The 14,851-nt window shown below is 47.2% G+C and overlaps 1 protein-coding gene across 1 annotated transcript; it reads left to right on the top strand.

The window, feature by feature from the left end:
* The first annotated feature begins 1,423 nt into the window (after window positions 1–1,423).
* Window positions 1,424–14,420, top strand: nwd1 (NACHT and WD repeat domain containing 1). The gene is made up of 19 exons (XM_084921954.1): window positions 1,424–1,556; window positions 3,267–3,352; window positions 5,412–5,528; window positions 5,793–6,147; window positions 6,242–7,541; window positions 7,752–7,955; window positions 8,077–8,230; window positions 8,676–8,793; window positions 9,008–9,172; window positions 9,246–9,443; window positions 9,532–9,654; window positions 10,655–10,854; window positions 10,937–11,203; window positions 11,695–11,785; window positions 11,857–12,005; window positions 12,153–12,426; window positions 12,533–13,089; window positions 13,194–13,299; window positions 13,559–14,420. The coding sequence occupies exons 1-19, from the start codon at window positions 1,424–1,426 to the stop codon at window positions 13,867–13,869; spliced, it is 4,908 nt and encodes a 1,635-aa protein (XP_084778080.1). The 3' UTR covers window positions 13,870–14,420.
* Window positions 14,421–14,851: the final 431 nt, after the last annotated feature.

Genomic DNA, 14,851 nt, shown 5'->3' with positions numbered 1-14,851 from the left:
CTGCTGGGCTGGTTGATGCTTCATGCAGCAGTGCCAAAGAACCACTTAAATAGCCAACAGGTGAAGGAAGTGAAGCCATAGAGACTGATCGTGAGGTACTCATCACTTTGCACACGTTTAGGTTTGAAGGTAGTTGGCAGTAAAAGTAAAAAACGACAGCTCAGGCTCATGCCGCTCTGCGACCGTCCACCTTTGTTTTTCTCGTTATCATTGTTCTTCTGGCACGTAATTAGCGTGAGCTGCAGCTGTGAGCGGCGGCCCCTGAGGGCCCCGGCTTAGTAAACACAGGTGAGCTCACTTTAACGCCTGAGCAGGTGAGCCAATCTCGGTGGGAGCAGAGCCCACAGAGAGGAACATTATGGGATTCTTGGAAATCCTCTCAGTTCTTTAATAGCTTTAATTTTTACATGAAAACATCGATTCCATGTCAACACAGCCTGAAACTAACAATGAGTTTAATATCCAGCTGATGACAAACTGAATTCATGCAATCCACAAATAAACATTTCCTTACAGATTTAAAGAGCAGGTCGTCTGCGAATCGCAAGGTTGGCGGGTCAATCTCTGGGTGCCTCAGTCTGTATGCCAAATACAAGCAAGACACTGACCCTGAGCAGCTGTCCGATGCATTCATCAGACTGTTAGATATAAAGTGTTTGCATGAACTGATGTGAATGAGGCATGTCGTATGAAGTGCCGAGTCCATCTACCAAAGCAAATATTTATTTTCTGTGAAACCTTTCAGCCAGTTTGACTTTGACCAGTCATATTTATTTATTTTTCTTTTTATATTTTATTTTTAAAACTAGTTAAAATGAGTTGTAGGTGGTGGGACACATCAGAACACTGGGTGAGTGTGAAGATGCGAGAGAGTTTATCTCAAAACAAACCTGCAGACTGAGGCAGGTTTTCATGCTGTTTACTTGATGTTGGTATTTGTACTTGGTGTAAACACTTGAGGGCAAATTAACATCAGGCACTAAAATGACCTCACTGATGCTACTGTCAGCCCCCCCCCCAGGCATTTCGATCTGGTCACAGTTTGACACCGGACGTCCTTCCCGATGCGACCCCAGGGAAATGCGCGTCTTGTCCTTTCTCCAACGCCTCCTGTTGGAGTTTGTCAGGAGGTTAAATGGCCGCATGCTCCTGTTAGCAAGATCAACTGTGATTTTATTAGAATGATCTGCAGTAAACATCATTATGAGCAGAAGAGCAGTAAGGGTGTTTTGTTTGGCAGATCTTCCAGTTTAACATGAGCGCAGCAACACTGACGCCACTCTGTGGGCACACCTGCAGCTCAGGTGGGAGGATGGTTGTCCTGGAGGAAGCTCTCTGAGGGAACAAACAGGCTGGAGCACAGCCGAGGAGCCTCAGACGCCAGGAGAAGAAGGAGAGGAGGACGACCGGTTCCAGGCTGTGGATGATGGCACAGAGTCCGACAGAAGGAAGAGGAGGAGAGATCGGCCCGCAAGACGTGCTGAGAGGATGGACAGACGGCGCTCAGAGGACGAAGAGCAACATGATCCGAGTGTTCATCAGCTCCACGTTCACAGGTCAGATTACCTCTGTGGGCTCAGAGCGAACCTACGCATGCTGCTCAGCACCAGTTTGAAGCTCAAACATGAAATCCCATCAAAGCTGGAACTGGTTTAACGATGAAGAGCTCTGCAGCTGCTCTTCATCGTTAAACCAGAACGATGAACAGCTGCAGAACTTTCACAGCTCTATTTTTCTCCAGCTCCATCAGTCTGGATCTGATTCTGCAGCACTTTTCAAACATAACTGACTTTAACTGATAACTGTTCTCCAGAAATACAGGTCAAAGGCTACAGAGTTATTCTGCTGGGTCAGATGATGCTGAAGCTGAAATAATGAGACAAACTGAGGAGCCTCAGACTGACCTGAAAACTGCTTTTCTGCTTCTGTAATGAGCTGATGTCATCATATCACGTCTTTATAGGATGATTATTCTGATCATGCAGAGTTAATCTGATCAAGTGGGAAAAAAAGAAGCATGGAGCTGAGCAGAAAGGTGCTTTAACCATTTTATACACTGGCGATGGAGCATTTCCTGTGCTTGTTTTTTGGTAGTAAAAAGGCTGAAATGCCTTTGAAGTGTCCACGTAATGAAGTGTCATGTCCACGTAATGCACACAGAGTTTGAACAAATATACAGTGGGTACGGAAAGTATTTAGACACCCTTAAATTTTCCACTCTTTGTTATAATGCAGCCATGTGCTAAAATGATTTAAGCTCATTTTTTCTCATTAATGTGCACACTACACCTGATATTGACGGAAATACACAGAATTGTTGACATTTTTGCAGATTTATTAAAAAAGAAAAACTGAAATATCACATTGCACATTCATGTTAACAAAACATGTAAACATTTATCCACTCTCTCTCTGTCACTCTTGGGGAGGCACTTCAAGTCCTTGAAACGAGGAACCAAAGCTATGTAAAGCACGTGTTCTAAACAAATCCACTTGGCAATTGTGTCAGTCAAAATTTTCAAGGTAGACTTACTGAGTGAGTGGTTTGTCGCAAGCTGGGTGATGCATTAGCCAAAGTTCTAGCAGCATCCCCAACTAACGTATGCCCCCTCACAACCGGATCAGGGTTGTGACGGGGCCTAAATACCAGGGGGTCTGAATACTTTCCGTACCCACTGTAGATGGGAAGTCGTTAGATTGCGTTTGACCTTGTTGTGTAAAGACTGCTGAGAGTTGGTGTGATACAGACTTTATTTTTGGTCAGGGAGCAGTTTCTTCTGGCTCAAACTGCATGGTTTCAGCCAGAGAGCGCTCAAACCATGCAGGCTTATATTTTCAGATATCTCACAAAATCAGCTAAACGTCAAACACAGTGAAAGTGGAGCAGGTTGAAACTTTGTACCTCGCTCTGCTCCTCTGGATTCGGGTCAGAACATCGGGACGATGTCGCCCACTTTTATTCTGCAGTTTGATCTGTTGTGATGTTTTAATGTCAGATGTGTTGTCTATGCTCATGGTGATATAGAGTCCAGATGTGGATCAAAGTGTCATTCTCAGTTCTGAGCTCGACCTCCTGTACACTTGTCCAGATCAGATCTCAGAGTGAAGGTTCATCTCTGCTCCAGGTTCACTCACTGAAACTCTCAACTGAGACCTTCTTTGCTCTTCTGTTCAGTCTTAACTTGATGTGAAGCCAGCTCAGACGCTCTGATTGGTTGTGCTCTGAGCGCCTCGTGTGATTGACAGTTTCTCTGATCTGTGGTCAGATATGAGCAGCGAGAGGAAGGCTCTGCTGGAGAAAGCTTACCCAGAAGTCCGATCCTTCTGCTGCGGGCTCGGCCTGGTGTTCGAGGTCAGTTCAAACCTGTTGTGCTCATTAAACCTCATGTGAAACTGTCTTTCATGAGGGTTTGACCATTTCTACTCCTTTCCTGTTTTATTTTGAAATCAAGTCTCCTAACATGCGTGTGTTTCCCCCCAGTTTTCTGCCCACTTTGTTCCTCCTCTTTCACCTGCTGGACCGGTTTGTTACCTTCATGTTTTCTTTCCTTTTTCACTTAGATTTGATCATCTTTGTGTTCACGTCTCTTTTTTCAGCCTATGTGGCATGTTTTCTCCATGGTTTGGTCTCCTACCTGCTGATGAAACACCTCCAAGGTGCACAGGTCTGGAGACTCTGCCTCTTTTCCACTGACCAAGGCAGAAATGATCAACATTAATGACCTGTATCCATGTGAAACAGACTGGTGCCTAAAAACTGCTGGGGTCAAAGAACCACTGACATCAGCGGTATTTTAGTAGCTATGGCAACAAAGTCTCAGTGATTGGCAGGAGCAGATTTTCCTCACACAGGAAATGCCAGCTTTTCTGCTGGTGTTACCAAACTGGGACAGTTAATGTGACTCAGGGTCAGTTATGTGAAAGCTGCTGAGGTGTTAGTTACACATGAGGTGCCCTTTGGTGGGCTGACATAAACCACCAGGTAATATGAGCGAGTAGAGGCTGTGAGGGTTCCTGCTATGAAGGAGCATAATAAAACTTAAACAGCTAACACTGTCACTACCTTTGTTAAACCAGTCTAGTCCAGTGTTCAGAGGTCAAAAATTACCAAACAACCAAAAACTTCAAAACAAAATCTTTATTTGAAATCGAGTTCAATAAACGTTATCATAAAACGTCCAACCTAGTCTTTAGTATGAAATCAGAAATTTGCAGCTCCTTTACTTAAATTATTACAAACCCTACTCGACAGTCACAAAGGCTCCACCGTGGAAGCGGCAGCAAACAAGGACCACTCCAAGTTAACCACCAACACTGTTTATCAGGATTTTTAGCCTGAAATTAGGCAGGAAAGGATCATCTATACATGAAGACTTATTCAAACAGATTAAAAATAATAGCTTGTCTATATTTAACACTCTGTCAGAGATGTATAACGTTAAATATGATCCTTCTGCTCTAACGGCTATCTTTGGGGTGATACCTCAAGACATCACTTTGCCAAAATACTATTCGAATTCTATTGCCTTTGCTTCACTTATCGCAAGGCGCCTTATACTTTTAAGATGGAAGCAGGAAGCTCCTCCCACACATGAACAGTGGCTTGCAGAGCTCATGAGGTTTTTACATTTAGAAAAGATGAGATATACACTGGCAGGTTCAACCACCAAATTTCTTAAGGCATGCCAGCCATTCCTGATGTACATGGAAACATTTAAAATGACCACCTTATCATGACCGGATGCCATATCTCTATATCACTATCATAGTTAACTGTACAATGAATGTCCCTTATACATTTTATTTTTATATTTGTTTGTTGTTGTTTGTTTGTTTTTTTGTTGTTTTGTAGGGGTTTCTTTGGTTTGTTTGTTTTCCTTCTCTATTTCTGTTATCTTTTGGGGTATTGTAAATACTGAACAGCAAACTACTGTATGTTCAATGTTTTGTTATTAACATGCTGCTGTGACTGAAAATAAAATTTATTAAAAAAATAAAATAATAGCTTAACTGGCCCGGTCTGTTTGTAGGAACCCTCCTTGCTGCATGTGGCAACCGTCCCATCAAACCTGACGAGGTGAAACAAATACCTCAGTCCAAAGTGGACCCTCACCTCCCATCACACTATTTTAACCCAAAGCACGATCCTTTCCTGAACCCAGCTGAAAAGTGAAGCATAGCATCCTGGCTGTGAGCTCTAAACTGGGACAGTTCACTTCCTGGTTGGTGCGTCACAATACCAAAACAACCAAAACACACCCCATGAATAATGAATGACCCATGAGCAGGTGCGGGGCTTCAGGGCTCCACATTTAACCCACTGACCACGCATCTCCCCCCTGAACTGCTGTGAGCTGCCTGAGTGGAGGTTTATGCTTGCTTAGTGTTGAATGAGGTCACTTCCTCTTCAGGTTGTGGATCTACGCTGGGGGATCCGAAATGTCCCGTCAGGAGACCACGAGGCCTGTGAGGTCTTCCTGGAGGAGATCCAGCGCTGCGAGCAGATGTCAGCTGGTCCAACGTTCATCGTGAGTGCTTTGTCCTCTTCGTCACCGGGTCAAAGGTTAAGGTTAGACTGCAGCCACAAATGATCACTATGTTTATTTTTATTAACATTTTATGTGTGTTTAGTGGAATTGAAATGTCTCTATTTCTTTCTTGACTTTAATTTTTTTTAGTTTACATGTGGATTATAAGTACACATAGAGCTGAAGCTGAGGCCACAGTTCTTTTGGATCTGAATTGTGCACTCATTCTTCTTCTCTTTATTTTCCTGTTTCTTGGCTCTGAAGGCTCTGCTGGGGAACCGGTACGGCCACCGAGCTCTTCCTCGCCTCATTCCAGAGAAACTCTTTGACGCTCTTCTGTCCAAACTCTCCAAAAACCCAGAAGGCATTAAGACACTCAACCAGTGGTTTAAAAAAGACAGCAATGCTGTCCCACCCACCTATGTCCTTCAGCCAATCATAGCTCACTTCCCTCATTACATTGACCTTCGGCCTGAGAGTGGGAAGCAGCACGACAAAGATGTCCTGTCATGGCGCCTAGCAGAGACTCGGCTACTGCGACTACTTCGATCTGCAGCCACTGACGCCGAGGACACCGGCGAGATCACAGCCGAGGAGAAACAACGCTTCTACACATCAGGTGAAAGCTCACGGACACCATGCACAGCTCGCCACTCAGGTCGCCCTCTGTTGTCTCTGTTTTCTCAGTGTTTTCTGGTTCTTCTTGCCCACAGTCACAGAGCGGGAGTTTGAGCGTGGTTTGTGGCAGAATGACTATGAATCATCTGCTCTGCTCTTCGTTCGTGAGATTCCCCGTCAGAGGTCCAGGGAGGGGCCCAAACGTTTTGCCAAGTTCATGGATGTGACCGGCGATGGCCTGCTGGATGCCGAAGCTCAGGGACTCCTTGCTGGGCTGAAGACACGGCTCTTCGTCAAGTCACAGAAGATCCTCAACCTGCACTCTGTGGAGCTGAGCAGAGGAAGCATAAATCCGAAGTGCAAGGAGCATGCTCAGTACCTGGACAGCGTCTGCGAGCAGTTTGTCTCACAGATGAAGGCTCGGATTGGCGCAGCGATGGATTCACTGGGCCGGAGGAAGATGTGGGGAACCACCGAGGAAGAGGAGAAGATGGACGTGTTGGTGGTCACGGAGGCGAGGCGCCACATTGCCATCAGCGCTGAGCTTTGCAGAGGTTTCCATGGCAGGGAGGGGCTGCTGGGGAAGCTGTGCCTCGCCATGTGGGAGTCCAGTAATGTCCGCCACAGGCCGCTGGTGGTTTATGGTGGCGCCGGGATGGGGAAGACGGCGGTGCTGTGCAAACTGGCCCAGGAGATGCGTGGTGTACTGGAGGCCAGGGCAGTGGTGGTGATCAGGCTGCTCGCAGCTTGCCACCCTCAAAAACCCGACATTGACCACGTCCTCCACAGCATCTGCACACAGGTGTGCTTGGCTTGTGGTCTGGCTCCACCCTCACCGCTGACGGTCTCCACTCACTTGGAGCTGCTGCGATTCTTCTGGGATGTTCTTGAGCAGGTTTCCCAGCAGGGCGGTGCTCTGGTCATCGTCCTGGACTCTGTGGAGCAGCTTGCAGACCAACATCACGCTCACAAGCTCCGCTGGTTGCCTGTTGACCTCCCGCCCAACGTCCATGTGGTTGTCTCCATGGAAACCAACAGCGAGGCATTTGCTAACATGCGGTTTAAGTTGGAGTCTCTGGGAAGCTTCTTTGAGGCAGAGCGTTTGTCTTGCGAGGAAGGTGAACGCATCATAGAGTCAGACCTGCGAGCGTCTCAGCGGACGCTGACGTGCGAGCAGAGTAGCGCTGTGCTGCAAACTGTTGAGTCATCTGGCTGTCCACTCCACCTCAAACTCATCCTGTCTGCCGCCAAATGCTGGACGTCCTTCACGCCACTGACAGAGCTGCGTCTGGGTACCAGCACTCAGGAAATGATGTCACACCTCTTCCTTATGCTGGAGGAAAAACACGGGAAGGAGCTGGTGGGCGGGGCTTTGGGGTACATCACTCTAGCAAGGTGAGGATACGGTCACACCTTTCTGACGAACGTCAGATCACCACATAAGATCGCCACTGTTTCAGTTTGGATTTATCCATCGATTAATACTGATAACATGATTGATTGATCACAAAAAGGTGATCAGTGTTTCTAAAAGTCTGAACTCAGAAAGCCAGAAAACAACCAAAACACACAAAAATCTCATCATCTAATCACTTGACTCCACAGGGAGGGTCTGCTGGAGGCTGAGTTGCGTGATGTCATGTCCCTGGATGATGATGTCATCAGTGAGGTGTACCGGTACTCCCTTCCTCCGATTCCCTCACTGATCCGGCTGCCGCCCCTCCTGTGGGCGCGGCTAAGGCGGGACCTTGAGGACCACCTGGAGGAGCGCTGGACTGACGGAGTCGCCACCATCGCCTTCAACAACAAGTAAGAAAATCTGAGAAATGATTGATCGGAGCAGACAAATCAATCATAAATTTAAAAAACAAACAACTAAATCTACATCTGGCAACCAGCTGAAATTGAAATGAAAACTGTTTGTGTTTAGGCGTCTGTCCGAGGCGGTCTCAGCACGTTATCTGAGGTCAGAGCGGCGGGGGCGAAGTTTGAGGATCCTGGCAGAGTACTTCCTGGGTCGGTGGTCAGGGAAACTGAGGCCAGCGTCTCTGCCGGGTCTCTCACTGCTGCTGTCTGACAGAAAGGTACAAAATCAGGGTTCAGGTTAAAGTGCAGTTAGTTGTTTTGTGAGGTTATTTAATTAAAAAAAAGGATAGTGTACTCATGAATATAAGGAAATTAGTGTGTCATTACATCTTCCTTCAAACTGATGCATTTTCATAAACTCTTAATTAATGAGTTTATGAGAATGCAAAAACACATAGGAGCGAGTTTGCAGTTTGTGAAAGCTGCCATATCAGATCAGGTTCATGATCCATGATTTATGAGTCGTTGGTAAGTTTGAAACAATACACTCAGGTAAAGTCTGATGTCAAGTATTTCCAGGTTCAATCACCCCCACCCCTGAGTTCCCCAGGTCAAAGATCTCAGCGATAAAAATATAAATGTGTGATCTGACCAAGCCTAAACAATCTGTGGAAATAGTTTTTGCGTCCATGGTGCATTTTGATTGATCCTATGCTGTCACAGGTCCCGCCCCAGCCGCTGTGGTTTGCTCCAGGATTGGCTAACATCAGGAAGCTGCAGGAGCTGCCCTACCACCTGCTGCACAGTGGTCTGTGGGAGGAGCTTCGACAGGAAGTTATTAGTAAGACACAACACAGGGGGAAAGGGGCATGTGGGCCCCGCTCACTCCCACTATTCTCAGCTGAGACCAAACTAAAATGTGTCAGTGTTTCAACTACTCCTGGTTTACCTCTGTGTATCTCCACTGTTCCCAGTTTACCTCTGTGCCTCTCCACTGTTCTCCGTTCACCTCTGTGTGTCTCCACTGCTCCCAATTTACCTCTGTGTGTTTGCAGGCTGTGCTGAGTGGCTGTTCATTAAGAGCCGGCTGTGTGGTGTCTCCTCTGTGATCCATGACCTGGACCAGTGCTCCAAGTACATGGACTGCACAGAGACTGGACTGATACGAGATGCTCTGGTCCTGATCAAACCCAGCTTATGCTTCCTGGAGGGACACATGGGTCAGTTAGATGTGTTCACTGGCTCACAGTCACATGTCATGTTAAAGTTTTACAGTCTTCTCTCTTGCTGCAGAAGTGTCTTTGTTTTACTCCGAGCTGTTGGCCCGACTGTCCTCGCTCAACTCCGCCTTCCCCACCGTGATTGGGCGGCTGTGTAGCCAGTGCGAGGAGTGGTTACTGAAGTATCCGGATCCGATTCTCATCCCAAGGAGCAGCTTCCTGCAGCAGCCAGGGGGGGCGCTGCAGCACACGCTAAGTGTGCTGCGGGGAGGTCAGATGATGCGTTTTTGGTTTAATTTGGTTTAATTCGGTTTTTGCTTTGACTCATTCAGCAGCCTGACTCTGTGACATTTTTGCAGGGGTTGTCTGCATGGACATCAGCGTGGTGATGAGGCTCCTAGTTGCGGGGTCAGATGATGGCGTGGTGGAGGTTTGGAGCATGCTTGACAAGCAGCTTGTCCACACCTTGCTGGGACACACAGGTGAGTCTGGCCCAGAACACACAGCTGACTGAACGATAGAACACAGGGTGTCTTCCTCCTGCTCCACGTTTGTACAGCAGGATGAAGATAACTGTTAAAGGCTTGTTTACTTACCTGTCTTAAACACAGACAGGTAACTCATGGGATCTGTTGCAGAGCCATACGAGCACTCAAATTATTTTGTGCCAAACCCCCTTCAGCCGATAAAAGTCCAGGCTTCATCTGATTTATGCTCTTTAGTCTTAGGGCAGCAGTGACTCCGACAGAGACACAGCCTCTCCGGCGTGTCCTGGGCCTGCCCCATCGTCTCCTAGGAGACAGCTCACCTCATCCTGGTCAGTACCCCCCCAACTGCCTCCTTTCAATGTGGGGGACCAGCGGCACTACAAGCTCAGACCCGTTTCAGAGGAAGCTAATATCCACCACATGCGTCCATGATCTTATTTTTTCAGTGGTTCATATATATATAGAGAGCACTTCTCGACTCTGAGCACACAGGTTTGCTGATCCACCTGTCGATCTCCTGCTCCATCTCCCCTCGCTGTGAACCTCAGATACTTAAACTCCTCCACCTGAGGCAGCTACTCACTCCAACCCAGAGTGGGTATTTGATCAATAAAAAAACAACAACAAATAAACAAAACAAAAAAACAGGAACTGACGCTGAATTTCAGAGGGATAAACGTCAGTGTTAAAGCATTAACAATCAGTTTTTGTCTTGTTTCCTCCAAAAAATAAGTGAGTTTTATGCAGTTTTCTTCCACGTCATCTGGCTCTAAACCCCACCTGTCAGATCCGTCTACAGTCCGACTTGCTCTGCAGTAAGGAACCACATGGGTGATGCAAATAAAGACAGAACTCTGTAGAAAACCATTTCCAGGGATGAATTGGTTAGCAAACACTGAGCATGTAGAAACCAGAAAAGGGCTGCAGGGTCTTCATTAAGCTCTGCCCAGGCGATGAACACAGGTGATAATTATGCCTTCTGTATGTTTTATAGCTTCAATCTTGGCTGTCAAGGTGATCGGCAGCCCCGCCCACTGCCTCTCATTGGCTGCTGACGGCTCACTGAGGAGGTGGAGCCTGATGAATGGCCAGCAGCTCTTCTGCATCGAGGAGGCAGTGCCTATAGACTCCACCCCTTCATCGGTGCACCTCCACTTATCTGAGCAGCTGCTCTTCGTTTACACCAGGACACAGGTACCGCCTCCGCGCCAAGCTTCGCTCACGCACTGCCGAATGTCTCTCATCACATCTGATCCCGTTTCTGCTCTTGCTTCAGGTGAAGGTGTGGCAGCTGGATGGGGCGGAGCTCCACCTGAGCAGCAGCGACGATGAGGTCTGGTTGGTTCTCGGGGTTCTGGGAGAATCGGTGGTCTATCTGTCCAACTCCGGTCGGGTCAGGATCTCGCACCCAGTTTACGGGACTCAGTTAACGGTGAAAACTCCGCAGGAAAACTCAGTGAGGCACCGGACTGTCGTAACCACGTTGATGCTCCCCAAACGTGAGAAAGTGTTTGTTGTGTATAAAGGAGGATTCCTCCACCAGGTGTGTGTGCTCTCTCTCTCTCACACACACACACACACACACCTGAAATAATTGAAGTGATTGAATCTTTGTTAGAATATATTTAGATATATCAGTTAAAATAACTAAATACAAAATTAAATGAAATAATTATAATAGTATGAAATTAAAAATCAAGATTAATGATCAAAAATTATGCGATTTTAAGGTTTTTAAAGGTTTAAAAATGTACGCCTATAAATATGTGACTATATTAATACATTTCGGAAAATGCAATTAAACAAGCCACAATAATTATAGTTATCCAATAAAATACATAATACAAAAAGAAAATGTAAATTTATTATATCACAATTAAAAAGGTTGTGTTTGTACAGCTCAGGTAAATGTGGTGTAAGAATTTAAAATATTTTGAGTGGCGCTCTCAGGTCTGCAGCTGAATTCACTCTGAAAAGCTTTTTTTTCCTTTTACTTTCCACAATGACGACGATGATGCCGTTTTTATCGTGCAGATTTCCAGGACAGGCAAACAGACTGTTGGCGAGTTTCCTCTGCTTCCTTCCTTCTTCTCAGTCACTGAAGATGAAAAAACCCTGTTAGCAGGTAGGCCTGAGCGCTGAGCGCTGTGCTTCGGACCTGCACAGAAGCATCCTGACTCTTTGTGTCGTCCGCAGCCAGCGAGTGCACTCTGAGCCTCTTCAGCATCCTCGGCGACTCTCTGGACCGATTCCTTGACCTCCAGCACGACGATGACATTTTATCCGCCTGTGTCTCCTCAGACGGCAGGCGGCTCGTGTCTGGAGCTGCAGACCAACTTGTACGAGTAAGAAACCAGCAGGAAGCACGATCCGATTCACTCAGTTCAAAACACTGAAGACATTGGGCTTTTTATAAAGATGACTGAAGCCACAGAGTGTCTCTCTGTAATTACAGCTCATTTTATTCTGAAAGGACTGTTATTCTCTCACAGGTGTGGTCGGTGACCACGGGAGCGCTGTTGGACTCTCTGTGTGGGGCGGACGCCCCTGTCACCTGTGTGCTTCTCTTTAATGACTTTGTGGTTTCGGCCTCGACGGCCACCTCTTCCATCCTGCTGTGGAACCTGAAGTACGACGCCAGCACCAAACCTGTCACCCGCATTCCTGCAGACTCCGCCCACATTGCCCTCACCAAAGACGGCAATCAGGTTTTCTATGTCCACCAGCAGAGCCACACTGAGGTCATGAGCTGGAACAGCCACACAGGTCAGAGATTAAAGGTGGCGGCTACTTACAGAACATTAGAAAACAGAATAAACATTAGAATGATTGATGCCACGCCCCCTGAGGTCTATGCTGGTTCCCCCTGCAGGTTCTGTGTGCGAGCGTTTGCCCGTCTCCTCCGAGGTGTCCTGTCTGGAGTTGGCTCAGAACAAACGTCTCCTCCTCTGCGGCCTGACGAGTGGCACCGTCCTCATCTACCCGTTAGCCCTGCCTCAGGAGACACTTTGCATTCCCCCCCCGGAGAGCCTGTGCAGGGTCCTCTGCCTCACCGCCGGCACCAAGGAGAAGCACCTGGCGGTGGCCTACGAGGACTCGGTGTGCCTGTTCGAGATCACTTCCAGGGACAACTTTCCCACGGTGGAGGGGCCTCTGGAGAAGTTTGCACTGCCCCTTCTCCACGCCCCGCTGTCCGCCATGGCCCTGCTTCCCGACCGCAGGCTGCTGTACGGCACGAGCTGTGGGGAGGTGAAGCTGTGGGACTTCGGCAGGGGTGGCGACGTCTCCGACTTGGAGCCTCACCGCAGCGGAGTGACCTGTGTGACGGTCAGTAACCGGGGGGCTCATGCTCTGGTGGGCTCCGAGGACACTGTGCAGAGGCTGTGGGCCCTGAACCCACTGGCCCTGGACCACACCATGGAGTACAAGGTGAGAGGTCAAAGGAACGCTCTGCGAGTATGAGCATGGATGACTTGTGCCGATGTCACTGTCGGGCCTTTGGTCCGTCTCTTCTTCTATCGTCTCATTTTTAGGGCTTTCTCTTTGAGGGCGTCCTCTCTGCTGCGTTCTCTGAAACCGACCGCTTCGTCTTCACTGGGTCTCAGGACCGAACCATCAAAGTCTGGGACGTTGCATCAGGTATGCATGTTTGTGTTCGGCTGCAGAGTTAGAGATTTTAGGGCCAAAAAAAGGCAAAAATCTGGGATACAGACAAGCACTGAAGCGTGCACCAGCAGTTATGCACCTGGACCACTCCCAGGTCTGAGCAGTTTCCTGGTTGCAACTCTCTAGAGTTCAATCAGCTGGAAACAAAAGATTCTCCAACAGTTTGGCCTTTGGGATTTTATAAACAGTTCCATCATTCCGGCCACTGAGCTTTATTCATTTCTCCCGTCAGGAAACCTGCTCTTCGTTCAGTACGTCTACTCCCCCGTTGTCCGAATGGTGACCTTCAGGGACGGCTTTGTGGCCATAACCCGGCAGGGCGCCATCATCAGAGAGCTGTTTCGGTGTCCAGACCACATCGGGCCCGACTACAACCCTGTGAGGAGTTTCAGGGCCCAGTACCGGGTCACCTCTAGGGAGAAGGACCGGGAAGGACCGCAGACCTCCGTATCCAACCTGCAGGACTTTAACCCCACCCAGTTAAACCTGAACCTCGTGGGCATGTTCAAAGCCAAACCCTCCTCTGCATGTGTCATGCTGTAGGACAGCAGGGCCCAAGTCACGGCTCCCGGACCTTCACTGGCCGTTCAAGGAGGGAAAAAAAATGTTATTTACCGATATTTGATCATTATATTTAATAAAAATGTAATCAGTACAGCACATGCTTGTTCTCCTGTGAATTACTGCAAACATTCAGTTTCTCTGAAGCTGATTATAGTGTTGAAAACACAGTGAGTGAATCCTTTCTTTACACATTACTCAGCTCACACGTCTCTTAGATTTAAAAGCTTCATGTTTTTGTGATGCTGAGCCGTCTGCAGCAGGACTGACAGTTCCATATAAAAATTCAACTTTTCTGAAGGATTTTCATTTAAAATATGCAAATATTGATTATTTGATAATTCTGTTTGGTTCTTTTTGTGCTTTCACTGTTTTAACTGCTTGTACAGTTTCCTCTTAAGAGACCAGAAACTTCCTGCTTCTTTCTAAAGAATCCAAATCAGACACAAGCACTGTCATCATTATTATCTTGGTACACAAAGCTGTAAACTAATGCATACAGAGAAAATATCTTTACTGCTCTTTATTTTTATTCCACAGTAGAGCAGCTGTGCATGAGTCACAATTCAAAATAATCCTTGTTTATCTGATACAGGCCGCTCCCATCACTTTAGGGTCCTCCTTTCTAGAAGTCCACTTTCTACCGATTGGTTAAGTTTTGGAAGCCTGTTGAGGGGCCTTGACTGATGTGCTGTTTGTACTTTGACTGCTCAGTCAGCAGCAGGTTATGTGACTGTAAAAAAAAAAAAAAAGAAGATTTCAAGCAGTTTGAAGTTTCTCAAGGTGATTTTTGCTTCATGAACTTGTAATAATGTTATTATGAGCGTGCTGTTCGGAGTAAGCAGTCACTGTGTTACTGTTTTAGAGGCTGAAATATGAACGCGTGTCTGTGGCTGTGAATGAGACACTACGTTCCCTCGGGTCAAAGTTAAACTGCTGGTTCCTGTTTATTAATCACCTATGA

This window comes from Perissodus microlepis, chromosome 23 (assembly GCF_051167445.1).
Source record: "Perissodus microlepis isolate ML-2025 ecotype Zambia chromosome 23, ASM5116744v1, whole genome shotgun sequence".
Classification (NCBI taxonomy): domain Eukaryota; kingdom Metazoa; phylum Chordata; class Actinopteri; order Cichliformes; family Cichlidae; genus Perissodus; species Perissodus microlepis.
The sequence above is the reverse complement of the archived record's forward strand: the minus strand, read 5'-3'. Positions and strand labels throughout refer to the sequence as shown.